Source organism: Enoplosus armatus, chromosome 10 (genome assembly GCF_043641665.1).
Source record: "Enoplosus armatus isolate fEnoArm2 chromosome 10, fEnoArm2.hap1, whole genome shotgun sequence".
NCBI lineage: Eukaryota > Metazoa > Chordata > Actinopteri > Centrarchiformes > Enoplosidae > Enoplosus > Enoplosus armatus.
The window spans coordinates 9,935,087-9,957,651 of NC_092189.1; the positions used below are offsets into that span (position 1 = coordinate 9,935,087).

The 22,565-nt window shown below is 42.3% G+C and overlaps 2 protein-coding genes across 2 annotated transcripts; one reads left to right on the forward strand and one right to left on the reverse strand.

The window, feature by feature from the left end:
- Positions 1-714: 714 nt before the first annotated feature.
- On the forward strand, positions 715-17,666 carry atp10b (ATPase phospholipid transporting 10B). Its single transcript, XM_070913419.1, has 21 exons — positions 715-1,124; positions 3,903-4,107; positions 4,455-4,540; positions 4,846-4,952; positions 5,455-5,586; positions 5,825-5,952; positions 6,049-6,301; positions 7,527-7,726; positions 8,929-9,087; positions 9,813-10,353; positions 10,439-10,539; positions 10,628-10,754; positions 10,855-11,039; positions 12,884-13,151; positions 14,067-14,143; positions 14,227-14,352; positions 14,449-14,649; positions 14,774-14,854; positions 14,995-15,099; positions 15,324-15,511; positions 16,801-17,666. Exons 1-21 carry the CDS (start codon positions 715-717, stop codon positions 17,084-17,086), a joined length of 3,966 nt encoding a protein of 1,321 aa, XP_070769520.1. The 3' UTR covers positions 17,087-17,666.
- A 2,115-nt stretch (positions 17,667-19,781) lies between these two features.
- fbxl3l (F-box and leucine-rich repeat protein 3, like) lies at positions 19,782-21,920 on the reverse strand. Its single transcript, XM_070913510.1, has 4 exons — positions 21,567-21,920; positions 21,160-21,282; positions 20,748-20,919; positions 19,782-20,425 (listed from the first exon to the last, which is right to left on the reverse strand). The coding sequence occupies exons 1-4, from the start codon at positions 21,918-21,920 to the stop codon at positions 19,782-19,784; spliced, it is 1,293 nt and encodes a 430-aa protein (XP_070769611.1).
- Positions 21,921-22,565: the final 645 nt, after the last annotated feature.

The following is a 22,565-nucleotide window of genomic DNA, read 5'->3' on the forward strand; positions in this document are numbered from 1 at the left end:
AGGTTTCTCAGTGTCTCTAAACATCGTGGACTGTGTTCTCCATCTGTATACTCCTGAATGGGGTGTGTAAGTTCCTTCTGCTGTGTTCATTCACACTCTGCAGACTCTTCATATATGTTTGCCCCGAGCAGTCGTTGCACTCTGCTCGGTGTTGTGTTGTCAGTTCAAATCTCCTTATGACCCACTGCACCAATTTTCTGCTCTGCAAATATTAGATTGTCAGCTCGTTTGAGGCCTTTCTCGTGTGCATACCGTATTAGTGTTTTTGTATTTGTATTTTTTTTGTGTGTTTAATTTTCAAGGACAACATCAACATCAAGACTACTACATTATGTGGTCCTGCTCACTGACTCATAATTCTGCAATGTGAAGGACTATTTCAAAGATTTGAAAACATGCTGCTGGTTCAATGATTCTGCTGATATGAGATTATTGACAGCAAAAGTAGTGTGTCACTGCAGCACTCACAGCTGATATCCTGTCACCTTATTTCCCCTCTGTGCAACTACTGCCAGGAATGGAAACACACCTGTCAATGTAAGGGGCGGACCCAGAGGAGGACAAGGTGTGCTGTCACTTGTTTCAACCTGGCATTAGGCCTAACACACACACACATGGAGATTCTTTCATGGAAGTCATAGCAGGTGTAAGTTTTGAGAGGATGGGAAGGAAAAGTTGTTGAGGAGAGGAAAAGGGAAAACAGACAGAGCAGCCATGACGTGGAGGAGCCCTCTGGCCCTGGTGAGGGATGCTCTGAGAGGTCAGAGGGCACGGGAGAAGGACCTCCGCAACTTGGTGTCCAACCTGCCTTATGAGGGCCTGGAGAAGGGGAAGCAACCCAACCGCTACTTCCCTGGCAACGCCATCAAGACCACCAAATACACCCTCCTCCTCTTCATCCCCATGAACCTCTTTGAGCAGTTTCACCGTCTGGCCAACATCTACTTTGTGGGCCTGGCTATTCTGAACTTTGTTCCCGTGGTGAATGCCTTCCAGCCCGAAGTCGCTCTGATCCCCATCTGTGTCATTATGTCTCTGACGGCCCTGAAGGACGCCTGGGAGGACTTCAGGAGGTACCAGTCGGACAAGAAGCTCAACAACACGCCGTGCCTCATCTACAGCAGGTAAATGACTCAAGTACAATCCTGTCCTGAATATAGATACAGTACACTGTGCTGCTCATGGTGCATTAACGGCACTTCCACATCTGTGTTGATGTCTGAGAGACTGTGTAGATCTGTGTGTCGTGTGTGTGTGTGTGTGTGTGTTTTACCTCCTCTGTGTTTCAGCACCCCGTGAGAATTTTTGACTTAGAAATAGAAAATGTGTGGGAGATTATTTCTCTTTTGAAGAGCCTCACAACAATATCTCTCACTTGATGAAATCCTCATCTGGGTGTTGCATCAGCAAAGACAGTAAGGTTAGCGGTTATCTATTTTTGAATTACTGGTGAAAAATGAATAATTCACAAAGGAGGATAAACTGTCATTTTCAACCCTTTCACTGCTATGATTTTGGAGTAGAGTGGGAGCAGGAGGAGGAGAAGGAGGATCCCCTGGATATGATGTGAGACTGGACGCACCTCCAATGATGAATCCTTATAGATTCAACCTCTGGAAAGGTTTATCATTAACCAGCAGCTGCTTGTTTTAAAATTTCGCAAGACAAGTCAGCAGGGATGTTGGGAAGTGCATCCTCATCTGGGGGAAAAGCCTGCATCATGTGTGTGTGTGTGTGTGTGTGTGTGGCGATAGGGTCCAGGTGGTCTAAGTGCAGACTCAAGACGCAGCATTTCGAACACTTCGGAGAACACACCAGTCCCTCCGGGCCTGTTAGCGGACAATAGTCGTCTTAGCCTCACGCAATCAGATAAACAGCAGTTGAGTCATGGCGAGCGGGCTCTCGTGGGTCTCTCACGGCTCTCTGGGTGGGGATACTAAAGCTCCATTTTGGGCTTGTAAAGATTAGAACAGGCATCGATTGGCTGGGATTTCTTTGAAGCATACAAATGTTTTTAGAAGAAGCTCAAGAATAAATGTTCAGCTCCCACACACTTCCCTCTCTTTTCTCTATCTAGGTGAAGTTTATCCATCTGACCAGTTTTAACACACATGGAAGAAAGACTGCTCTTAAATCTGGCACTCGTCCCTGCAGTGCATGTGCTGCTCAGATGAGAGGGATTTCACTTTAATTCATCAGACCTTTACAGATGCACGTCTTTATTTCCCATCACCCTTCACTCGCATGTTGTTTTCACAGAGGTGTGAAGTGTGTGTGTTTGAGCATGACATGTCTCATCTTCAGGGTCATCATATCTATCTCATCTCTATTTCAAAGTCGTATCAATCCACCTGCACTCAAACGTACCAAACACGAAACATGCCGGCTGTTAATCGTGTTGATTATGTTACTGTATTGTTGCACATATCTACTTCTATTTGCAGCTCACCGCAGAGCATTAAAACCAGTCACCGCACCTCACAGGCTGTTCCTGTCTGTTGTTAAAGAGTCCTGAGAGTTCATTTCATCCACATGTTGTATGAGGTTATTGAGTGTCACTTTATCTCTGAACAATTGTTGACCACATATTCTTGAGGCTTTATCACAAAGACACATCAGGTAGCCAAATTCACAAGAGCAACAAAATGTTCTTTTTATCGCTTTAAAGATCAGAAATGTGTTAAACTTAGTGCTATCAGAAAATAATGTTTTAATGGCAGAAGTGGATGATTAGACTTACAAAGACATTGTTTGGCAATGCATGTGAGATCTTTAAGGCAAAAGTTCAACATTTTATTCACTTTCTGGCAGAAAGTTAGATGACAAGATCAACACCACTTTCACATCTGTCTGCTAAATGTGAAGCTGTTTAATCCATACGAAATCCAATGTGTAAAAAGAGACTCAAGCAGGTTTACCAGAAAAAGTCCAGGACATAACCGGATTAATATTAATTAATATTACATGACAATTAGTGAGCTTTAGAGGTGCTGGTAGGTGGATTTTTTTACCATTTGACAGGACAGAGCCAAGCTAGCTGTTTCCCCCTGCTTCCAGTCTCAGCTTAATGCTAAGCTAAGCTAACCAACTTCTGTCTTGAGTCATATTTAGTGCACAGACAAGAGAGTGATATCAATCTTCTCACATCACTCTTGGCAAGTAATCCAATAAGCGTATTTCCCGAATTGTCTAACCATTTTTTTTTAAAACAGTGTAGGATCACATAACATATATTTTAAAACCTTCTGATCGTGTCTGGGATGAAATGTGCTCCATGCAATGTGAGACAACTTTTGAGAAATGGACCTCCCTACTGTCAGTCAGGCTACATGATGTACAGAAAGCATACATAAAGCTTTCCTGGCAGGGAAGAATATTTGCACAACCTGGTTAACCTGCTATAATCTAAACACATACAACAAACTAAAAATACATAATCCCCCCTCCTGGTATTGTTTAGTGTGAGGTGTGGCAGCCACCCGATCAGGTCCTACATGCCAGGCAGCATACCTGCAGCTCTCTGTCACCAGCTCAACGCGCAGGTTCAAACCATAAAGCATGTGGCTCTCTGGGAAGCCTCAAACCGTACTTCATCAACCGTGTCTTCATCTAAAAGTTTCTTTATTCTCAAGCACGCAAAACACATCTGGGCCGCTCTCCAAAAACTACAGCATTGATTTTTCATTTGGTTGTATTGTTTATTTCCTAACTTAAGCAGCTGCTGTGATTTTTTTTTTATCCATAACGAGTGACTCAATATTTCATCTGATTGCATAAACATAGACAAAAGACACCCACTATGCCAATATTGCAGTTTAAAAATGTGACAAAAATCAATATAAAAGCCACCCAGGGACTTGTGTGTCTTTATAAAATAATCTGTAATGACTGTTTCATTTCAGGAAAGAGAAACAGTTCATGGAGAGGCACTGGAAGGATGTGAGAGTGGGAGATTTTGTGAAGGTGGTTTGCCACGAGATCGTCCCTGCAGACCTCCTGCTCCTGTACACATCGGACCCCAGCGGTGTGTGTCTCATAGAGACGGCCAACCTGGACGGAGAGACCAACCTGAAGCAGAGGAAGGCGATGTCTGGCCTCTGCATCTCGGTGAGATGCATACACTACTTCTGAGTTTCATTTCTCTCCTGTGTCCTCTTTCTGTGCTGCCTCAGCTTTCTCCTCCTCCTTGTGATGACATTTAACACACATCAACATAACAACTGTAACATGTCCTTACTGGAAGTCTGCTGTAACTAAAACATGTAATTATAATATGTCAAAGTCAGTAATGACAGACAGAAAACATCTGTTGGATTACATACCTTGAATGCAAATTTTTGGACCACAGTTGTATTTCCTGTGAGTAATAATCATTACGTCAGTCTGGAAGAACAAGTTAAGTTACATTTAAAAAGTTTCCATTCATGCTGTGGTGCCTTTTCTCATTTCCCCAGGATCCTGAGTTTGAACCTGAAAGCCTCACCAGCGTCGTGGTGTGTGAAAAGCCCAACAACAATCTGAATCATTTCAAGTGTTATGTGTGAGTATCAAATACACAGATCACATGGATTCCCCAAACAGTTCCTTTGAGCCTTTCAGAGCAGCCGAGCAAAACTAATTCCAACCCACTCGCTGCACTTTCTGATACCACCAGAGGCATTATTGGGGCTGTAATAGACTATAATCGATTTCCTCGGGCACCACAGTTCTTACAGCTGGTCTACCCATGCTGTCCAGCTATGGCTGTGAAGCAGGAGAATTACTAATGGGGAATATATAAGCAGTAATGAATATCTAACAAGATCTGACAGTACAAAGGAGGTTTCTCACTTTCTCCTGCCGCAGAGAGAAACCTGATAAGGAGAAGGTGGGCGCTGGAATCGAGAGTCTGCTGCTGCGAGGCTGCAAAGTGAGAAACACGGACCACGCTGTTGGCTTTGTGGTCTACGCAGGTATAATTCTCCATTTTCTCAATTGCTTTACTGCTTTGACCTTGAGCCTTCTGTGTTTCTGTTGTTCAGGGCCACAGCCAGGACTTTAGAAATTCTGAGATCATGAGTTCCCCACCACAAGCCCACCCAGCTAAGAAATGTCACTACCAACCAAACTCTGGAAATATAATATATTATAAACTATTTTGCATATTTAGTCTAGTAATTTTTCTGTTATACTTTATGATTTCCTGCCAATGTATGTAATTATAGTGAGCACTAAATTCCTTTCATTTTAATGTGATTTTTTTTTCTTCAGTCAACTTTAGTCAAACAAGGCGCTGGCATGCTTAAAAAGATCAGAATCAGTCTTAAAAACATGACCTTAGTGTCCTCAATAGTAGCTATGACCCTGTTTTCTGTTCTTGCAGGAACTGCCCCAGAATGAACACATGTTTTAAGGTATAAGAATCAATTTCCCTTGTTGATAATTGAATCAACACCTTCTGATCCCACCTTTAAGGCCATGAAACCAAGTCCATGCTCAACAACAATGGGCCAAGATACAAGCGCAGCAAACTAGAGCGGAAGCTGAACATAGACGTCATCTTCTGCGTCATTCTCCTCTTCACCATGTGTCTCATTGGAGCACTAGGTCAGTGATGAATTACATAACTTTACCATAAAATCACTACACAGGCCGGTCAATGATTAATGGTTTTACATTTATGAGGGGATGTCTAATTTCCAATAAAAACTCAGTCAGTTTGGCTACAGGCCCAAACACATACCAGGAGAGGAGGGAGGAGACAGAGGAAGGTGTGGTGCCAAAAATAGCTTTCCTCCCTGCGCAACGGTCGGTGTGATTAATCCCCCTGTCCTCACACATGCAGGTCACTTCTTATGGCTGCAGGCGCTGCCCAGTGTGCCCCCTTACCTGGTCCCCGACAGCAACGGTCACCTGGACAGTCCCAGTCTGTCTGGCTTCTACATGTTCTTCACCATGATCATCCTGCTGCAGGTGGAGGAGACTGACTGTGCATGAAAGAGAGTGTTTGGTGGTGTTTTTCTTCATTTCTTCATTTTCTTAAATCATCAAAACCCTCTCCTACTTCAGGTCCTGATCCCTATCTCCCTCTACGTGTCCATTGAGTTGGTGAAGATTGGTCAGATCTTCTTCATCACTAATGACGTCGATCTGTACGACGAGGAGAGGGACAGCCGTGTGCAGTGTAAAGCCCTGAACATCACAGAGGACCTGGGGCAGATTGAGTACATCTTCTCAGACAAGACTGGCACCCTGACTGAGAACAAGATGGTGTTTCGCAGATGCTCCATCATGGGCACCGAGTACCCACACAAAGAGAATGGTAATCTTTCACATTGACACATTTTATTTAACCAAAATGAGCTGTTGCAGCACAGCATAGTAGGCCTCTATGTAGTTATATTATACACTCAATTTTCAGCCAGCTCCATTACCAGTTTTTGCTCCAGGGATAATGATGTGAGATCATGAGTCTATCACTTCAATGGACTGCACATGAAATGTGACATTCATGGTCCCCAGTAACCCAGAAGCCACAAGAGAATGAATCCTTATTTTGGTTATTAGCCTAGCATAGAAAGTTCTGGATGAACCTGCAGATCAACATTTCCACTTGTGCAACACATCACAGGATACCTGGGAAACCTATTCCTGAGTTACACTCACTTTGACACATAGCAAGAAAACACATACGAATATTAGCATACTACTGTAACACACTGGCATACCAACACTGGCATGTTAGCATGCTAGCTGGAAGCATGTTATTGTAACAGGCTAACATTAGAATGCCAACATGTTAATGTTAGCATGTGGGCATGCTAATAAAGTAAAGCTGATGTAATCTAACTAACAACACAGCCTTTCCCCTGGACACCAGTTTTGTTTCCTGTAGTCTTGCCCGGTTATAGAAATATGTTTTTGTTTATTCCGAGCTGTTTGTCACATGTTCAGCTGGAATGCACTTCCTGGTTGGCTTTGCATGTGAAACTTAATTTCTGGTGATGCTGTTTCATCATTAGAGATATATGATATTATATAATGTTGATCTGATTTGTGACTCGGTCTTGCACGTGTGAATGCACACCTAGATTCTTTCCTGTATTGAAAATATACAATTGGATCAGACAGAAAGTATGTTGAAATATAAAGGAGTGGAGAAAAGGCACAGAGCAGATACTTATGAGACTCTTGTCAATATATTTTATCCCCCTTTTCACCTGTATATTCATCCATCATTTTTTGCTGCCATATTTGTGCTGCCTAGCTTCAATCTGGTCTGCTATACTGTCTAATTGTATTACTGATCTATTTCCCTCGGAGCTGAGTTCCCTCTTATATAATTCTTCCCAATGTTCACTTATTTTGGCTAATTGGATCGTTTTTTGGGGGAGTCTTTCCTTCCACCTGGGTGAGGCTGTCTAATCCGGGTCTTTAAAGTCCTTTGACACTGCACATTGTCATTCGAACATGACTTGACCGGACATATAGTACATATAATATACAGTACATACCATATGCATCAACATGGTTTTTGGGATTTGCAGCCATCCGCCTTGCTGTCCTTAAAGAACCAGAGTCAGAGGAGGAGGTCATCTTCAACCAGCGGCCACAAGCCCCGAAGACTGGATGGTCCCTGAATACTGAGGACACCAACCCTGAGGACACACAACATCGCCATGGCAGCCGACACAAGAGCAAGGTCGTAGGAAATGCCCAGAGCGATGTGGCCTTCAGCAGTCCGCTGGTAAGATGATCGCTCAGTCGGGAAGAAAAGGCAGATATTTAATTCAGAGTGGGGTTATGGATTTGCCTCCCTTGATATTATAATGCAGTCAACAGTGGTTGTTAGCATTTTAAGTTGCTGCTCATGCAGGAGGTGAAGTCAGGTGGTCCACACAGGGCCACCTGGAGGGACCCACAAATTAGACTCAGTCTTCTTGATTAACAAGTGTCCTAGCAGTTACAATCATGACTGAGTAGCACAAATAAATGACAGATCAAACATGATTATGCATTTATAGCGTGAAGATTATTAGGATAAAAATAATTGTAATAATGGATTCAGTTGAGGTCATTATTGTATGAGTAGTAGAGTAGATAATTAACTATTTTATTGGAGTAGCTCCAAGCTGAAGTATTTTTTATGCTTCTTTTCATTATATTTGTTTTCTAGTTGGGTACGTAGCATCTATACATGTAAGCTCAGAGTCATACATGTTTCTAAGATCGAGATATTGAAATTTTAACCTATGATCGGATTAAAAAAAGAACGTTTCTTTCTTAGATATATATGTTCCTGTCTATGTCTAAATACACATTCAAAAGACCTCAAATTGACATTTGTTTACCCAAATCTCACCCATCCTTGTGTCAAAAGGCCTCATCATCCCAGTCCCTGCTGCAGATGGCCGAGCTGCTAGGTGTCAGTGATGAGCACATCCATTTTGGCTCAAAGTTGCCCCTGTGTCTGTGACGGCACATATGGTCATGCTGGGCACCATTTGGCACAGACCATGGATGTCACATAAACTGTAAACGTGCACTATAGATTAGTCATCGTCGTCTTGATATACAGTACAGTAGCTTGACGTTTATTTTGGTCCACGGGGCAAAGATCAGAGGCCTGCAGATACAGGCTGAGACAGAAAGAGTCTTGTGTTTATTCCAGCAGGGCAGCACAGCGCCCATCTTTGGTTTTCCTCATGCTGTGTCTCTAACATGGCAGACTGTTTGTATGAATGGAAACTTCCTCCCTTCCTTCTGTCCCTCTGTCCGTCCTGTCATCTTTTTTCCTATGTGATCAAACAAAACTGGATGAAACGGTTAAAAGATAAAAAACTTTTTCCAATCATGTCATGTCAAATGAGTGAAAGCTGAGTGTAAGCAAGAAACAGTTTATCAACATGAGCTTTTAATTAAAAAACTGATTAACTTTTACTCCAACAGGAAACTGAGGTGATTCCAGACAGGAAGCTGCTTCAGCAGATTAGCAGGGCAGAGAGCAGCGGCGGCAGCCGGAAGACAGATCCTTACCTGGACTTTTTTCTGGCTCTCGCCATTTGCAACACGGTGGTGGTTTCCATGGCAACAGCTCAGAGACAGAGGGTGAGCGCTCCGTTTACTGCGACTGTGGATGGGAAGTAGAGATGGAGGGCACAGACAGGAGAGGAAAGATGGACGAAGGATTTGTCCTCTTGAAACTCCCAGTATGCAAACTTATAAAAACAACGGCAAACTTTTCATCTAGAAAACATGGGAAATAATCTATTAATTGCCTTATTCATTATTTTATGATTTCTATAGATCTATTAACCCAGTGTCCAGATATTTGGCTGCAGTGCTGCAGTGAAATCTCCATAATTTAATCAGCAACACACGAAACAATAAAGTTTAAATTCTTCTTATTAACCTCAAAAGATTTAGTTTAATTTTGAAAGTTTTCTTGAATTGTTTAGCTTTAAGTTTCTGTTCTTCCATCACTGGTCAGTACTAATTTTCTTTCGTCTTTAAAGCCCCAGTTGTCAAGATTGTGAGTCCTCACTAAATTAGCCACATGGTAAAGGGAGATTTGCAGGGGCAATCAGGGTTGCCTTTATTAATTTTAGTACTCGCTGCTCTCGACTGAGCTGTTCTGAGGTCTGGCAGATGGGAGAAATACGTGGGTTTTCCCTTGAGTTTGTAATTAAAGGTAAAAGCACAAAAAGAAACAGAGTGGAAATAGATGACAAGGTTTGAAGAGTTTTTTGTGTTATCACCATATGGATAAAATGTCGATATAGAAGTGCTATATGACAAACAAATTTCTGATTTCTTTGCTTGATTTTGTTCAGGTGAGTGGGTTTTTACGCTCCTCTCAGACAAATCACTCTCTGGATACTTCGTCCAACCTGGTGAAAAAGTATGGCTCTCTTCGCCATATTTTCACCTCCTGGCAGCGCAAGCCCAAGAGAAATCGCACCACGTCAGAGGGCTCAGTTGTAGAGGAGTACTTTAACCCCCCTGCAAAAATGGAGGGGCCTGGAGACGTCAATGGGCTCCAAACATGTTCGCTCCATGCTCCATCCCAGAGCGACAAGCCTGCAACCACCTCAGGTAATCTCAGCTATGAGGCAGAGAGTCCAGATGAGGCAGCCCTGGTGTACGCAGCCAAGGCATATAGCTTCACTCTGCTGGCCCGCACCTCTGACAGCGTGACAGTGAGGCTCCCGTTTGGGGAAGACCTGGTGTTTGAGGTGCTGGACACCTTGACCTTTGACTCCATCAGGAAGAGAATGTCTGTTCTGGTGCGACACCCAATCACCAAAGAGTATGTGCTGTACACTAAAGGTGCAGACTACGCCATCATGGAGCTACTTGGTGCACCATACGCAGGTATGTGTACATTTACACACATTTATTGCACATTTCATACATTATTTATATTTATTAGTCAATACTGAGGTCATATTATTTCCAGAGCATCTCAGTGGGAATCAGAAGACTATAGCTGCAGATACTCAGTATCACCTCGACTGCTACGCTAAAGATGGGCTGCGTACACTTTGCTTTACAAAGAAGGTGCATAATCAGATATATTAAAATTTACTAGCAACATTTTCGTATACAAGAGGACTTCTGTTTCATCTTTTTTCTGCGTGTGCTGCAGGTTGTGAGTGACAAGATGTATGAAAGCTGGTCAGTGAACAGACGGAGAGCTCTGGCTGCTATAGACAACAGAGAGGAGCTTGTTATGGACTCTGCTGTGCAGCTGGAGACAAACCTCTCCCTGCTAGGTAACATACTTCAGCCCAACACACAGCATTCATGATAAACACTGTGTGATAAGCTCCGTGTGTGAATCATGCCTGACTTTGGATGTCTGTCCTCCTGCAGGGGCGACGGGCATTGAGGACCGTCTGCAAGAGAGTGTCCCAGACACCATCATGGCACTGCGGGAGGCAGGGATCCAGGTGTGGGTGCTGACTGGTGACAAGACGGAGACAGCTGTCAACATCGGCTATGCCTGCAGGCTACTGGAAGAGGAAGACCTGGTGATTAACATGAGCTGCAAAAACACGGTGAGGAGGCCGATTTCTATCTCACTGAAGGTCGGCTGTTTGACTCGGAGCTGCTTTTCTTTACTGCTTATGTGAAATTATAAATGGTGGTACATCTCTGATTCATGTCTTAGACCACATTTAGAATTTATAGTAAATTAAACATGAAATGAAAACGTTGATACACTTAAAGCCACATTTTGGAAAATAAGCTTATACACTTATTTTCCTGCTGAGAGTTAGATGAGAAGATTGACACCACTCTCAAACGGGGAAACACCTAAACTGGCTTTGTCCACAGGTAACAATATCCTCGCTTACCAGCAGTTGCCAGGCAACAAGCAGAGAATCCAAGAAGTTACCAGTCCAAGAAATAGTCAGCCACATAACCTCCTGTTAAATGGCAAAAGATGTTTTTACTCCTCAGTTTTTTTTTTTAGGATTTATTACCTTTGGATAGAGCCAGGCTAGCTGTTTCCAGTCTTTATGCTAAGCTAAGCTAATCAGCTGGTGGTGGTGAAAATATTAAAAATAGTAAAAGACCTGTAGAATTAGAAGCTAACAAGTACCACAAACTCCTATTGAACATTGGCCTTTTTTAAACAGATTAAGGCAGGACGTCATTTATATTTCACATATCACATACAGCTTGTTTCAGAGGGCAGCATTGACTTTTTTTTGATGGTCATTCAGGACAAGTCACATGTTTTCCAAGCAGGAAGTTCAGGAGGTTTTACCCGTGAGCTTGTCTCCCTCCAATTTAAATGGCCAAACCTTTCTGACCACTTTTACATTTTAACTAAAGGTCAACGCCTCACATTTTCATCTGAGGATAAGGTGTCAGGTGTGGGCCCTGCTTCTCTGAGGTCATTAAAGATCTGGTAGCACGGGAATGAGCCCTTCATAACAACTTGACCATGTCTAATCAACCCCTGCCTCAAATAGACCGAAATTACCTGTCGGATCTAACGGATACGTTGGGAGCTTTCTGGAACAAAGGGACTGCCGCGCTCCTCTCAGACGGGACTAGTCACTGATGATAAATGGAGTGAGATACCCCCAATACAATATCTCCTGCTTTCATATCTAATTACCAGTCTAATATTCAACCCTCAGAGGAAATACCCCCTCGCTAATGATCCAGAGTGGAGGCATATTGGTAATGAACTATTTTTACCACCGTAACTCGATGTCCACCTGAGGGATGCATTCCCACAGTCATCAGCCTACCACACCTAATGAAATTTAGCCAGCATTAGATAGATGATATAAAAACAGGATGTGACCCAATTTTTTTTCCCATCATGACGGTTTTCCTTTTGGCGAAGAGGCTGGAGTTATTTACACACAACAATGATGAGTCTGATGGGACCAGAGCCTCGTAATTGCTTACAGTCAGACATCATGAACATGACTCAACAGCAGAGTAATGTTATGTTTCTTTTACCAGCGCATACCATAATCTGTACTCTGCTGCACAGAGGAGTTATCTTTAATGTTGTGCCTGGTTATGTTGTGCATTTTGCCTTTTTTTTCTTTTTTCTTTTAGGATTATAAGAATTGTCTCATCCAAGTTACAACCTATACGTGTCCTCTTTCATTTTCTATTTTCTTGAGGTCACCTTGGGTCAACTTGTGTGCAGCTGAGTCTAATTAACTTTGTAATAGGACTGCAAAAACAAGTATTTTCATTATGGATTCATTTCATGATTATTTGCAAGTAATCCTCACATTTGAGAAGGTGAAAGTAGCATCTGTTTGGCATTTTTGATTGAAAAATGAAAAAATGACTTAAACGAGCAATTAATGTTCTACAACTAATTGTTTCAGGTTGGAAAGCTTAATAAGCAGGTTTTGTTTTCCAGCTAACGTGCACGTCCATCTTGGACTGCACACTGGAAGAGGTGAGGAGGTACAGCGCAGACCCTCGTAATGTGGATACAACCCAGGACATCTCCCTGGTGATTGACGGACGCACCCTGACAATGGCCCTGTCTTCCGACCTGCAGGACCGCTTCTTGGAACTGGCGAAGCACTGCCGCTCTGTGCTCTGCTGTAGAGTCACACCCTTACAGAAAAGCCGAGTGGTGAAGGTGGTCAGGGAGAAACTCAAAGTCATGACCCTTGCTGTTGGTGAGAAACTTTGGTGCCATTCACATACTTCCAAATGCATTTAATCTGGGACTTTTAATCTGATTTCTGTACAAAATATTTTCAAAATAAAGGAGTTATATGAATACAGTAAACCATAAAAACAATATAAGCCTACCACACAAGATGTTACTCAGATTATAGAGCCCCTGAGACGCCATGGTGAGTATGTTTTTTCAGTAGGAAAAGCACAGTAAATAATCAAATCAGTGATGGCTGAATTCCATTTAGCTGCTTAAGTTTCAGGGTCCTGGTACATGGAGCCATCGTTAATGTTATTAGTAATGATGTGTGTGCTTTTCCTCCTATAACGAGTCAACATGTCTGCTGTGAAAAAGGGCAGAATGAGGAGGAAGGCAAAAAGCATTTTATGGGAAGGAAAATGCAAAAAGTGTTGCAAAGGAACTTTCTGTTGTGCAAGTTTTACAAGGTTCTTGATCTTGATCCTGTTCTGAGTCATTGAACCTCCTTTGTGTGTGCAGTGCAGTGGTTAGCACTGTCACCTCATAGCACCTGCCAGCCGGCTGGGGCCTTTCTGGGGTTAGTTTGCATGTTCTCTCTGTGGGTTTTACTAACTGCACGACCCACGACCCTCCAAAGCTAATGGATGCTGGTGCTTAGACACTTTATCCCTTCACAGACTTTTGGACGGACATGTATGGTGTTATCTCATGAGGACATTAGAGTTAATTCAGGTTGTGAGAAACGTTTATTATATGTAGAATATGTTTGAAAAAATGTATCAAAAATACAGGGTGTTTTGCATAAAACTCACTTGAAATTCCCAAATAAATGCATTCTGAAATAATGAACTTATGAAGACCCACAAAGTCAGTGGGATTTAATCCATTTTCAGTTGTAGCTGTTGTTAAACTGACATTCACTCTGTGGCTTCAGGTGATGGTGCAAATGATGTCAACATGATCCAAGCAGCTGATATCGGCATTGGGATATCCGGTCAGGAGGGCATGCAGGTCTGAACTGAGGTCTTTAGCTTTGAAAATGTTGTTGTTTCTTTCTTCTGCTCTCACTGTCCAGACCTCTTTGTCATCTGCAGGCCGTCATGGCAAGCGATTACGCTATATCTCACTTCAAACACCTGAAAAAACTTCTCCTGGTTCATGGACACTGGTGCTACACTCGACTGGCCAACATGATCATTTACTTCTTCTATAAGAATGTGGTGAGTCTAGTATCTACATTACAGCGCTCTGCTGTCTGAATTAACACTTTGCCTGGATTTCTCATCTAATCATCTACAGTTTAATGTGTTCCCCAGGCCTACGTGAACCTGCTGTTCTGGTATCAGTTCTTCTGTGGCTTCTCTGGCACTGCCATGATCGACATCTGGCTGATGATTTTTTTCAACCTCTTCTTCACCTCTGTACCGCCCATCATGTTTGGGATAATGGACAAAGACGTTTCTGCAGAGATGCTGCTGGGTGTTCCTGAACTGTACAGGACCGGACAGGGTGCAGGGGTCAGTGACACTCCCAAACCACAGTGCTACTCCTCATTCTGATCAGCATCCTGAGTACAATGCCCAGAATACTTTGATCAGTTTGTATATTTTTATGTATTTAAACTTGTGTGTCTTTGTTTAGGAATACAACTTTTTAAAGTTTTGGGTTTCCATGCTCGATGCTTTCTACCAGAGTCTGGTGTGCTTCTTTATTCCATACTTGGTAAGAGAGACATGAATTTTCTGTCTTTGATTACAAATTGTGCAAAGATGCATCTGTCATGGTGCATCCCAGTTACCAGTTATCAGTTGTTTTACTGGTTTACTGCTTTCTGCCTAAAAACACGTGTTTTCTCCCTCCAGGCTTACCAGGATTCAGACATTGATGTTTTTACCTTTGGAACTCCTTTGAACACAGTGTCTTTATTTACCATCCTGCTGCATCTGTCAATAGAGATCAAAGCCTGGGTGAGTGCTGAACTGATGGATATCTATTTCTAGATATAATCACGGTATACTTCCAGTGAGCCAACACTCTTATCGTTGAACAGTATCTGTCAGTATGCATTTGAAACGAATGTACCAAACGATTATTTGTATACTGTGGCATCTAGAAACTGCTAACCTAAATGTTTAATATTATGTACATTAATCCACTGTTTTTAAATTGATGTAGTAAATCTGTCTTGCAGACGGTGGTCCACTCTGTAATCATGCTGGGCAGCGTGGCGCTGTTCTTCATTGTGACACTTGCCTACAGCGCCACCTGCGTCACCTGTAACCCTCCATCCAACCCGTACTGGATCCTCCAGAGCCAGATGGCCGACCCCATGTTCTACCTTATCTGCATCATCACCACCGTGGTGGCTCTGCTGCCGAGGTACCATCAGTGTTATCCTCCCTGTGTCTGTCACCAGAGGGGGGAGAGTCATTTAATGTGCCCTTGTCATTGTTACAGAGTACACTTTTTTATGTACTTGTACTTATTTGAATACTTTCTGATATCTGTGCTTCTACTGGAGGGATTTTCTTGATGAATCTTTTAATTGTAATGCATTAATCAGACATGCCTCGCTCTATTTAACTTTGATGAGCATATGAGCAGCAGATTGTGGCCTTCCTTCCCATTTTCCTATTTTTTCTCCCTACTTTTATTTCCTGTTGTATATACATATACAGAAAAAAGGGGGGAAATATCAACACTTTCCACATTGACAGACACTAACACAAGACACAAATATATACTCAAGCATTTTTTTTTATCAGGTATTGTACTTTTGGAAAGGCAGGAATTAAAGAGCAGTCTACACAGCTGTGTTGGTAATTCACAGTCAGGAGGAAGTTAAATTAAAGTTTTCTCTTAACCTGTTTTTCAATTTGTTATTTTGTCTTTAAAATTTGTCTGTCTCAATATGATTAGAGGAGTAAGAAACAAAGTTCCTTTACATTTATCTGATAACTTTAGTGACTAGTTACTTTGTGGATTCAGATCAGTAATACAAAATATAATCAACAACTGAATTATAATGCGTTATCATTGTTAAGATAAGATTTTTTCTCCAGCATTTAATAAAGTAATTAAAATGAGCTCCACCTTTACCGGCTGCAACATAAAAGTGATACATCACATCACATTAATACATCAATAATCATAATTAAATAATATAATATACATTATTGTGAAATGGAACATTCTGCATAAAGAGTACTTTTACTTTTGATACTTTAAGTATATTTTAATGCTAATACTTTTGTACTGTATAAATAACCTGTGATCAGGGATCACTAGTAAACATTTCTCATTTTTAGGGGTCACAACTCAAAGAGGTCAGAAACCGCTGCTCCAGTCCTCCTCCACTCCTGTTTAAACCCAGTCAACCTCATAATTAAATTATTTATGTATTATTTTGGAGAATGTATTTGACTTGCACAGATCATTAACTGTTCTGTAATTGTAAGGTTGTTATGGTGCACAGACAGTCTAGGCTGATTTGTAATTAAATAATGTTAATTGTGAAGTTCAGGAACGACTGCACCACGGCTCGGTCTTCCTCCTAGTTGCTGATGCGTCTGAAAGTGCTGATATTTAGAGGGAATGCTCTGATTTACATCAAAGGGCCGCATATTTTTCACTGGCCTACTTTCTCACCACCACACTCTCTCCCCCAGGTACATGTTTCACGTGCTGAGGAACTCTATCGCCCCCTCCCCGCTCCTGCAAGCCAGGCATCTGGACCGGCTGGACCCTTTCAAGAGGGACCAGTGGATCAAGGAGTGGAGGAGCTTCAGGGTCAGAGGGCAGGTCAAACACTCCAGGCTGTCTACCCCACCCTCTCCCACCCTGGAGACCCCTGTGGACATTTACCCCCAGTCTCCCACCGCCTCTGATATCATGGGGGATGAATTCACACTGAATGTCATCACTGAAAACTATCAGAGGCCTTTACACACATGAGAAACAGACTTGTTGGCAGCTTGAAGGAATAAGATGATTATTTATTCAGAAAATTGTAAATATTCTGAACTCATGAGACACTCATGAGTGGATATATCCCAGTTATGTTTCTTTTTTTTGGGGGGGGGGGGGGGTCTTACATAAAAGCAATCACGGAGAAATACTCTTCCTCTCTGACTTGTGACAAATCATCGATTGGGGTGATGAGTTAATTTTGTAACAAAAAGCATGTAGGCCCCTCTCCTCCTTACTCTCCTCATAACAAGCTGCCATAGTGAACACATAAGCCTGTTACTTTCCTGATGGGTTTTCAGAGCACAGTGGTAACCCAATTAGTCATGCCACCCACCCCTCCAAAAATGTGGCACTTTTCCAGAACAAAATGCTTAGCTGGTTTAATATATTCCTCTCACCTAGATACCCTAAACAGTCACAATGCATCCTGTCACTGAGGCAAACACACCCGTGTGGTTTACAGATTTTCCATTCAGTTTGCTTATATAAAAAAAATTATGTTTTTATAGGCTGGGCTTGTGCCTAATTTTGTGTGTTTTTCTAAATCTGTAAAGTTTGCGAAGGAAATACATGTAAAAACAATCAAATTTAGTTTCCCTAAGTGTGTGTGTGTGTGTGTGTGTGTGCGTCAAGCTTCATCTTATTTCAGAAGCAGCATCTCAATCAAACAAGCAAAAAAGGTAAATTCAGGAGAATCAGAAGAAAAGGTTTCTAAGCTACAAAGTCTGACGCTTTTATTTTATGGAAATGGAGTGTGCACAAGCCGAATCCACTTGTAAAAAGGGCTGAGTTATCATTGGCACACTTCACTCTACAGTAGCAGCTCTGCTTATATAAGGTCCGGAGGCCTCCAGTTAGACCATTGCTGCTCCCTAGTGTTGAAAATGAGGAACTGCAGAAAGGTCAAATGGGACAAAGTCAGAAAAACAGACATTGAAACAGCCAAGATGAGGCTTGATTGTATTATAGCCACAAGAACATGAAACATTTATTGAGAATTAAATACAGTATAAGTCAAAGAAACAGCAGGTAAATAGAAGAAGACCTGAGAAAGCCTATCACTGCTGCACATGCATGTAAACATATGTGATAAATCATTTACATTTAATTGACAAATGAACAAATACAAGGCAAATCTTTACATCTGTTTTAATGTATCATGTGGTACAGTGTGGCACTGGATACTGTGTGCCATGTGGTAAAAAAAAAACAAAAAAACAATAGCATAGCAAAAAGTGAAACTACCAGATGTTTGGCACAAAGGCCTCTATTTTAAACACAGTAAAGACATCCGGTGTGGAAACCTTCATCTGCTTTAGCCAGTGCCCCCAGATGATCATCTATAATAAAAAATAAAAATGTACATCTGAAATAATAATAAAATAAGCTTAAAAATAGCTTCAATTAATACATTTTCATTTCACGTCCTGCATATATCTGATTAAAACCTGTGACAGCAGAACTTTAACACTGTTTTTACTTTTTCTAACTATGGTGGTGGTTTGGTTGTGCTTCATCATTTTCTTGAGGATTACTGGACAGAAGATGACAATAATGACAAACACTACATGGAGATAGTCGAATTAATCAGACTATAAGAATTGAACACAAGCTTTAAATGCCAATTTGAATGTGAAATTGAATCAATTTCAGCAGTGTAAAAGAAGGAAAATGAAAACAAGTGTTGACCTGACAGGATCATCAGTATGATTTAGATGTCTAAATAAAGAGTTCAATACGTTATAACAACATGTAAAGCCTTTAAATTAAAGAACATACCGTCAGATATTTTAACTGATGTTCCTCAATTGAAAACCAAATTAAAATGTTGTAGTTTAGGATGAAATATTAAAGTCTCCACCGACACAAACACAAAGAGACTACAAGAATACAAAACACCCATTGTGTTTCACATGAAGGTGTGACTCTTGCTCTGACTCAACTTGTTCTTTCTGTGCTGCAGTAATATAATTAATGAATTAATTAATGAATTCTCTCTCTACTAACGGCTGGATGAGACCACACAGGGGAAATGTAGGAAATCATACATCAACTTAAGCAGGAGTAGATGAGGCAATTTGAGAGAACAACATTTCACCACAAAAAAAGACTTGGAATTCATTGAACAACACACACTGATGATATGTGATAATGTAAAAACACATGAAGGTGGAACTTTCCTTTAAAAAGTCGATTGTGTTTTGAGATGCTGTTCAGGAAGCGTGATGCTTTTAACATAAGCAGCCAGCAGATGGCAGACCCACATCCTTTACACACAGTGGATGAAAGGTTGCAGTGAGAGACTGTAAATTCAGACCGTCCTTCACAGGCTAAGAGAACCTACTACATCCAAAATCTCACATCACAATATCTGTGCATAGAAAGAGCTGAGTGCTCGCAGGGTAGCCAGACAGACATCAATCTGCCAATGTTTTTAAGTGAGAGCAATATTAGTCTTACACCAAACTCACTGCAGGAAAAAGCCAGCCAAGAACACTGATGACAGAGAATCTGTCTCTCGCCTACTTGTTGTCCAAAAAGGGCACATTGCACTGCAGTCTGATACTGAGGCCTTAGTTAAACAGTAAAATGTGTAACTGTGGACACACACTGTTAAAATGACTCTCATGTGAGCGCCGTACAGTAAGTGTCATTTGTTCCACTCTGGCTTCATGTCAGCCTACCAGGTGGGCATCATATCAGGGAACCACATGCGGCCCAGGTGCTTGGACACCTCACTGTGGATCTGCTCCATGTTGTAGCTGCTGTCTGGGATCAACACCTCCTCCATGATTGACAGCTGAGTCAGCCTGCCCCCACACATCTTTACAAACTCCACAAAGCCACTGCAGGTCACCTCGCACTCGCCTAGCCCGATGGCCGTCAAGCTTTTGCAGCGTTCAGCGATGCGGATCAGCTCCTCGTCCAGGGGCTCGAGGCCGTTGGCGCACACCACCAGCTCCACCAGCCGAGGGCAGTTCAGTCCGATGCGGCCCAGCATCTCTTTGCTGACGGCCCGGCCAAAGTACAGGTGGGTGACGGGAGTCTCCTCACAGAAGAAGGGCTCAAACTCCTCCTCATAGAGGAAGAAGTACATGACGATGTTGACCTTGGGTGAGTGTTGGACCAAAGCCTCCCAGCTGCTTCTTTTGATGGTGTGAAAGTGTGTTTGGCCTGGGTTTTCGCTCACCACATCAATGCGCAGGTGCTCCAAGTGGACGTGTTTTTCAGAAGAGAGGGCAAGCAGGAGCTCATCGCTCAGGAGATGGTAGTTCAACGCCAGCTCCCTGAGTCCATGGCACTGGTCTGCAACACACAGGATACCTGAGGACAGAAAGGGACATCTGAATAGATGCTTTTAAAAAAACAAATAATCAGGAATGGATTTCCATTAAATCAATCATGGTCCCCAGAGGATGAATCCTACTGATTTTGGTGATCCATTGACTTTCCCTCTAGCACCACCGTGAGCTTGAAATGTCTCGACAACAGACATTCATGTTCCCCTCAGGAAAACATTTAATTACTTTGGTCCTCCCTTCACTTTTCATGTAGCCTGGCTAACAACATTTCCTGTCCACTCTCTACTGAGCTAACTAATACAAGCAAAACAAGGAAATTCCTTTGAAAACAAAAAGATATTGACCTGCTGGGGAGACATGAGGACAGCTGCTCATCTTCAGCAGCTTCAGGGTGTCACTGTTGTTGGCAACCAGCACCTTCAGGGACGGGTCGTCCACTGGCGTATCATCAATCTTGATAGAGGACAAGGACTTGGAGTTGACAAACACCACTGTCAGTGCAGACACAAAGTGGGCCTGAGGAGGGACAAACAATTCAGATTAAACAAGATTATTTCACCAAATAAATGTACAAAAAGTGCACAAATTAGGGGCTAAAATCGCGGTATAATCACTCGTTATGAGGGAGATGATTACACTCTTTAGCTTGACACGCAAATGGCGTACATTATGTGACTAATCCACCTCTTTGGTATGGCAAATAGGGCAGCACTGAAAGTGTGGAGATGTGCACATGAGGCACAGGCAGCCGCTTACCTGAGACACATCCATGAAGCTGGGCCGAGCTGTGGAAATCAGCCCCAGGGTCTTAATGGTACAGTTCACCAGCTGGGAGAGAATGTCACAGGCCGCCTCTGCAGATTCTGTGCAGCTGTCCACCTGATTTACCAGCAGTGATTCACCATTTAGGTAAAAATAAAAAATAAAAAAACACACACACAAAAAATGAGGAATGGAAAGACGGAGGTGTGAGAGTAATCTCAGCCTAGATGTGTTAAACCCACTAATGCTGAGACTGCGGATGCGTCATGAGCAGTTCTGCAGCAGATGGTTTGGATTAAAGAGGACACATATTGTTTTTGAGCCCGCTGTGATGTGATAATAGAGGAGGAGGAGGAGGTGAAAGGAGAGGAGAAATGTGCGACAGCAGGGAAGGCTCTTACCTTGAAGCTGACGTACTGCAGGTGCTGGGCGTGCTTCTTGATGATCTGCTGAATTAGGTCAGGGTGAGTGGAGCGCAGGTAAGACGTAGCCGGCTGATTGAGCTCAAACTCAAACCTCCTCCACAGGTCAGGGGTGTGAAAGACGTCATTCCAGCAGCGGCACACAGACGATGCCCTGGCCCGGTCTACCAGGGACAGATGCTGGAAGATCTGCAGGACCACGTGGTGGGGCAGGTTACCCCAGTCCTCTGAAGAAGTCTGGGCAAAGCTGGACGCCCTCCGCTTCTTTCTCTTATCCCTCTCCACATGGGAGGGAAAAGTCTGGCACTTGAGACCTGTCCTTCCTCGTTTCATCCTGAAACAAATCAGCACATTGTGGGATCATGAGAGTAGGAACGGTTCAAAGTTTAAATGCAAACAGTAAAATGATCTACAGCGTGTACATTTCTGATTATTAACAGTGTCTTACAACTTACAAAGTGAGAGCCACAGTATTATGTAAATACACTCTCGGGTTGTGGCTGAAGCCAGGCGCAATTTTGAAGGATTGTTAATTTAACCTATAATTAGGTTATTTTCTACCTGCCTGCATAAAAGATGGTAGTTATTTAACAACTACACCTCAAGAAGTTACACTTTCAATAAGCATATTATCACTGCTTGCCATTTCTCCAACATCTCAACCTCTGTTTTTAACCCCATGCCCCACTTATACAGCAGTAAAAATCAGTACTGAACTACTTTTTAACACGTTGGTTGGTATCGAGTCTAATAAATCAATAACAATCAATGATAATTGTTTACCAATGTAACTGCTCATTTTATCACGTAGCTTACACTTCATAAATCTACCACTAACGTCAGTGAAAATCCAAAGTGCATTAAATGTTGCTCATGTTCTCCCATTGTTTACCGAGTTAAAATCACTCATGCACAGAGTTACACTCAATCTGGCTATTGAACAACTTTCAAACTGAATTAAAGTGGGTATTGAATAAT

Excerpts from the sequence above, each read along its gene's own strand:
- atp10b (XM_070913419.1), top strand. The coding sequence starts at position 715 with ATGACGTGGAGGAGCCCTCTGGCCCTGGTGAGGGATGCTCTGAGAGGT. Across the intron at positions 10,540-10,627 it reads CACTTTGCTTTACAAAGAAG|GTTGTGAGTGACAAGATGTA; the intron begins GTGCATAATCAG and ends CGTGTGCTGCAG. Across the intron at positions 15,512-16,800 it reads GTGGTGGCTCTGCTGCCGAG|GTACATGTTTCACGTGCTGA; the intron begins GTACCATCAGTG and ends TCTCTCCCCCAG.
- fbxl3l (XM_070913510.1), bottom strand. The coding sequence starts at position 21,920 with ATGAAACGAGGAAGGACAGGTCTCAAGTGCCAGACTTTTCCCTCCCAT. Across the intron at positions 21,283-21,566 it reads TGCAGTACGTCAGCTTCAAG|GTGGACAGCTGCACAGAATC; the intron begins GTAAGAGCCTTC and ends CTGGTAAATCAG. Across the intron at positions 20,920-21,159 it reads GCTTCATGGATGTGTCTCAG|GCCCACTTTGTGTCTGCACT; the intron begins GTAAGCGGCTGC and ends GTCCCTCCTCAG.